The sequence below is a fragment of the Haplochromis burtoni genome, unplaced genomic scaffold (assembly GCF_018398535.1).
Source record: "Haplochromis burtoni strain Fernald_Lab_line unplaced genomic scaffold, NCSU_Asbu1 Contig_1613, whole genome shotgun sequence".
Lineage (NCBI taxonomy): Eukaryota > Metazoa > Chordata > Actinopteri > Cichliformes > Cichlidae > Haplochromis > Haplochromis burtoni.
Window position 1 is genome coordinate 23,584 of NW_024583974.1, and position 5,771 is coordinate 29,354.

The 5,771-nt window shown below is 38.9% G+C and overlaps 1 protein-coding gene across 2 annotated transcripts; it reads left to right on the forward strand.

The window, feature by feature from the left end:
• Window positions 1-1,032: 1,032 nt before the first annotated feature.
• On the forward strand, window positions 1,033-2,301 carry LOC102288682 (caspase-1-A). Of its 2 annotated transcripts, none has more exons than XM_042217126.1 (3): window positions 1,033-1,126; window positions 1,692-1,977; window positions 2,114-2,301. In XM_042217126.1, the coding sequence occupies exons 1-3, from the start codon at window positions 1,114-1,116 to the stop codon at window positions 2,163-2,165; spliced, it is 351 nt and encodes a 116-aa protein (XP_042073060.1). In that variant the 5' UTR covers window positions 1,033-1,113; the 3' UTR covers window positions 2,166-2,301. The 2 variants fall into 2 exon arrangements, with proteins under 2 accessions (XP_042073060.1, XP_005952521.1); XM_005952459.2 differs by having other exon boundaries at window positions 1,034-1,126; window positions 1,692-1,991; window positions 2,116-2,301.
• Window positions 2,302-5,771: the final 3,470 nt, after the last annotated feature.

The following is a 5,771-nucleotide window of genomic DNA, read 5'->3' on the forward strand; positions in this document are numbered from 1 at the left end:
TTTACGTCTTTTCTCTATTCTCCTTTTAGTACCAATTCCATTTTTAAAAGAAATCTTGTCTGCCACTTGTCAGTTTTTCCTGGCAGTTCAGGTCTACAGTTGCTCCTAAACTGCTGGTTAAGGCCAGATTTGCACATCAAATTCATGAGAAACAAAGGTGCAGTTCATGATGATGGGTGTGACAGGTGTTGTTGATGTGGTGAATGTTTCAGTATAATACCAAGGAAATCGTCTTCCAAGAAGTTTTCAGACTGGAAGAACTGGAAATCGCAGACAGCACAGTTTCTGTTGGTAGCACGCCTGTTTTTCTGTGAAGCAGTGCTGACGCCTCATTTCATAAAGGGTGTTTGGTTGGCATACACCCACATCTGTATGTGTGCAGTGCTTGAATCTGTGAATTCTGCTATCTTGAGAAAAGTTAAAACAATGACGTTCAAAGAATTAGACTTTTGGAAAAAAATCTTTTCCTTAATGAGTTTAATCCTTAAAATTGCTTAACTGTTGCCCATTCTGGTCCCAGGGATCCAACAGACTATGGTCACATGAGTCTCTACCCTCATATTTCTAGCAATAAAACTAGTATGTTTAGGGTCTTTGCTTAGTGGGGAAAAAAGTATGGTAACATAAACAGGCTGGTGGTGTCCCAATGTCTTCTGTTTTGAACTCCCTTTTCACAGTCACCCAGCTGGCCTGAGTTTGTAGTCTTCAATGAAAGTTTTCAGACTTCATACACAAGAAGCCACAAGCAGTAGAATTTTATGCACAGCACACGTGGTCTTTGTAAATCAGTAACAACATTTCATTTACCAAGGTTGAACTAAAACACAAACAATGGTGGTTTTGATAGGACAACTTGCTTGAGTCAAAGAAGTCAAAGACGTCTTCTCTATGTTGGACAAAATAACAAGAATATTCAAGAAAATTACCACATGAAAATTAGGGAGAGGGACAGGAACCTACAATAAAATCGATCACACGCTAAATTGTGTTTCACTTTAATCAGAGCCAATCGGCATTCTTGGAGGCGTGTTTTGGAGTGTGCTCCTATAAAGGTTTCCAAACATAACTTCTTAAGCAAGTAATACAAAGCTTGCGATACAAGAAGGGTTGGAAATGGCAACCAATGGTAAGACTTTGTCAAAATTATTTTGATGCTACATATTAATGTTGACGATTTTGCTGAAAATTAAAATGCTCTCTCCTGCTGCTGTGTGTTTAAAATAGCACAAAGAGCACAATTAAATTCAGTTGATGAATAGCTGCTCAATCTGAAAGTGATGTTGCAGAGGAGGACAAGACAGAAACATTAAGTATGGCCAGAAAGTTTGACTCACATATGCTGTTTATTAAATACATACAGAATGTCATCTGTTCTTTACCAGTTATGTCTGTGCATTGTTTTTGATTTGGTAGAAAAGTTATCCAGAGCATAAAATAAAAGATTTTAAAAATCTGTATTTAGATTAAAGTTGTTTTCCTCTAGGATTATAGTTCATCTTTGTGTTCAAGGAGTGACTGTGCACACTTGCTGTTCAGTGCTCTTCAGTTACATTTCAGTTTCAGTTATAATGTTGTTTTCTTGCTGTTATTTGAGATAAACTGGTTATTAAAAATGTGTCAAATGTGTATTATTCTACAAATGGCTTTTGTGTTTTGCATCTTTTAATTCTGCTGCATTTTTATTTATACAGACAATCTACAGACAATGAACAAAAACAGAAACTATTTGGTTGAAAACCTAAGCAAATCAACATTTAAGGATCTCCTGGATGACCTTCTGCAAGATAAAGTCCTGAGTGATGCAGAGAGAGATGAAATTCTTGAAACAACTCCAGTCACAAAAGATCGGGCTCGCAACCTTGTTGACGTGGTGAAGAGGAAAGGAGAGCAGGCAGTAAGTTGCTTCCTGGATCATCTTGAAAAACGAGATGAGAATCTTTACAAGAACCTACCTGAACCGCCGAAAGGGAAGTCTACGCAGAAACCAACAGGTGAGTGTGACATTCTGGAAGTTCAACTTACACATGGCCAGCATCAGCAAATGACAAAGAAATATATATGTGAAGTTTTCATCGGTGGTCTAATATATGTTGTGCTGTGTTTTGGGCTCTCTAGGTGAAAGAAGATCATTCGCGAAGGACAGGCCCAAGCCTGATAACTTCTGAAAATTCAATCCAAAGTGTAACTGCATGAATCAATTACCTCAATAACTTCTTTAAATGTGAGCAAGATGGGCGATTACCAGTGATAACTGTGCCATTTTCTGTAATGTAAATAGACATTAAAGTCAAACTCAAATGATCATGCCATATTTTTTTCCTGAATCACAATTACTCTCCTCACAGCTTTCCATGTTTCCTTGAGAAGATGTAAATCCATGGAACACCGGGCCAGAAATTAAAAATAGCAGTACAGGAAAAAAAGGAAAGATGAAACACTAATTACTAAAAGTATAATATTTGGATAACCATGCAATCCCTGAGTAATAAAGTTGTAATTTCTGTGCACTACTAAATATTTTTAATACAGCAAACCCATGATAATACTGTTTACGATTTGCTATTACTATATTTATTTGCTGAAATACCTCATACTGATGCAATCATTAATCCTGTATGTTAAATAGGCTAAAATGTACAGGTTAACTTTGATGGGTCAAAACATACAAAGATGCATCACATTAATAAAGGTCAACTAAGTAACTCAAGTTATTATTGGTGTATTTTGTCATAATATGAAAGAGAAAATATAAAGACATTAATCACATAATTTGTAAAGACTCTGTTTCCATTCCATATCTTCATTCTGACACACACTAAATTGGCAAAAGTGGTCAGTCATCCATCCTAATCACTGAATTCAGGTGTTACAGTAACATCCATGACCATGGGATTATAAAATCAGCACCCAGGCATACAAACTGTTTCTACAAATAGATTGTGAACTAATAGATTGGTCTCTGGAGCTCAGTGAAATAAAGCATGGTACCATGATAGGATGTTACCTGTGCAGCAAGTGCTGTCGTGACATTTCCCACTACTAAATAATCCACAGTCGGCTGCTAGTGGGAGTTAGCGTTAATTTGGAAGCATGACCCATTTAAACATTTTACTACAAGTATGTGCACTTACTTTACTGTCCCCACATCATTGATGCCTATGGGGGAACCGAAACAATCAGTCACATTTAACTGTGGAAGAACTACCTCCAGAAGTGTCAAAGAGTGTGAATGAATTAGTTGCATGAAGCGCTTTGAGTGCTTAGACAGAGAAGAAAAGCGCTCTATGAGAACAAGTCCATATACTAAACAGCACAAATACTATGACTTGGCAAAAAACTACATTTAGCACTAATTCTATAACATAGCAGGAACACTATAATTTAGCAGAAGTACTACATTTGGCACAAATACTAGAATTGTACAGAACTGTAATGAATTAGCAGAAATATTGAACAAGGAAAACAGTAAGCTGAAAAAAGCTGCACAAGCTGAAGTCCTGTCAAAAGTAGTAGTTGTTGAATGGGGAGAAATTGGCAGAAAATGTACAGAGGTAAGAGAGCACCAGAAAAACGAAGCTAAACAGCCGGTAGATAGACCACATTCAAACATAAACACACACATACTATTAAATCTGATTCTTTTCTGGCAGAGAAACACGACTCAGTGTGGTCAAAGCTAAAAAAACAACTTTATTCTACATTTCCAGAAAAGGAGAGCTGCGGATGCTAGCAAGCATCAACAGCTCGAAAAGCATTACAAGCCGAATGAATATATAGTTCTCTTATACGTTACACACGGTCACACACAGTTTCGATCACAACAACCAACAGCCTAGTTTCACTTTCTGTCTGCAACGCTTCCTGATCTCTGCATAAAGTTTCCTGTCAGTACTTTTGACACTCACTATGGCGTTCTCCTACTCTGGCCTCTATAAAACAATGTAAACAGAAAATAAGCACTAATAACATATATTTATTCTTTAACAACACAAACATACACACACAAGGATTTAAAGAGAAACACACACAGAGCATGGAGTGTCCTGTGTGTCTCTATGCCAGCCAATCACTCTAAATAATAATAATAATAATAATAATAATAATAATAATATTAAATTCCGTTCTTTTGACTTGACTCAGGGTGGTCACAGCTCAAAAAATGATCTTTATTTTACATTTCCGGAAATGGAGACCTGAACACAAACACACAAGCTCAGGTCTGAATTCTTTGCCAGCTAAATCCGTATATAAATTTCTGCACTACGTCACACTGACACACAGTTTACTTAGTTTGTCTTGATGCATCTCAATCATCCAGGGAAGTAAATCTCCAAAAGTTGATTCTGTTCATGTGGATGTGGATCATGTGGCCGTAGCGTTTTGTGGGAGAAACGTTTCGTCATCATCAGGTGACGTCTTCAGTCTCAGCTGCAGGTTTCAATCTTATAAACAGGACATTTGCATAATGACTGAAACCAGCCCACTGAAGGAACAATGGGCTGGGAGGTCAGTTCCTTCATCATAATTATGTAAATTCTGATCAGTGGTCTTTGATCAGTGGGTTTTGGTCAGTGGTTGTTGATCAATGCACACAGAGCTCCGCGTCTGGGTCCTCCTTCCTCACTTCCTCACGGTTGGCCATCATCAACCGTGACAGAATGACCCTCCAAGCATGGACCAAGTGGCCTCTGAGGAGAGGCGGAGGGAAGTAATGGACAAGATTTATAAACTGTGTGATCTGTGGTGGTAGAAGCCCGGGCAAGTGTTGCATCGCGCCGTGGAGAGGCGGCTGCAGGAGACGCTTTTTAAATTTCCCTTGCTGGTTGACGATCTCAAACCAATGGTCATGAACTTCTTGCTCTCAACCCTCCACTCTCCTACTCAGGCTGCTCACCGGCCTGGACAGCCGGTGGATTCACAGCCTGACCCGACGTCTACACGGAAACGACGTTTGTGTCGCCGTGGCTCCTCACCGCAGCCGGATTCCCGGACATCTCAAGTAGGGGTGGGTTTTGATGATTGATTTATCGATTAAAATCGATCTTAGCTTGGATAACGTGATATCGATTCATTAAAATCCTGAATCGATTTTTTAATATAAATTTATTTTGCCTGAAACGCCAGAATCTCAGGTTAAACCTCACAAAATTTCTACAACCACCAAACAGCTAAAACAGTAAATGACAGCAGGAACACTGCTTCTGCACAAAGACGTGAACACAAACCGTTTACGGATCAGAATCGCCTTTCTCACCCGATGGCCGTGTCATGCGCAGCTCTCTCTCTCTCTCTCTCTCTCTCTCTCTCTCTCTGTACTTCAAGAACAGTTTCCCGTCAAAAAATCTGTTTTCTTAATTATTCGCTTGCTTGTTAGGCACAAGTCTACCGTTGTTTACAGGCTGTCGGCCGCTGCTCACCCCCCCTTTTACTTACTACTTAAGAAAACCTCATTTCTGCTGTTCAATACTGAACAAATTTAAACTTTTTAAAATTATGCAAAATTGCAAAACCCCGTGTCTCTAAAACCTCTGTAACTTTGCTCTGCTTCACTTCAGCAGCATCAGGTGATGTTCAGATGTTGATTCATGTTTTTCTTTCGTTTTTGATCTACTGCAGAATATTTCTTAAAATCCAGGCCAGGAAAATCGCCTTCATGTTTTTGTTTTATCCTCAACTTCTTTGACACAAAGGCCTCTGCTGTGATGCTGTCTGAAGCTTCTGAGGCTACGTTCACACTGCAGGCGAAAGCGCATCAAATCCGATTTTTTTGC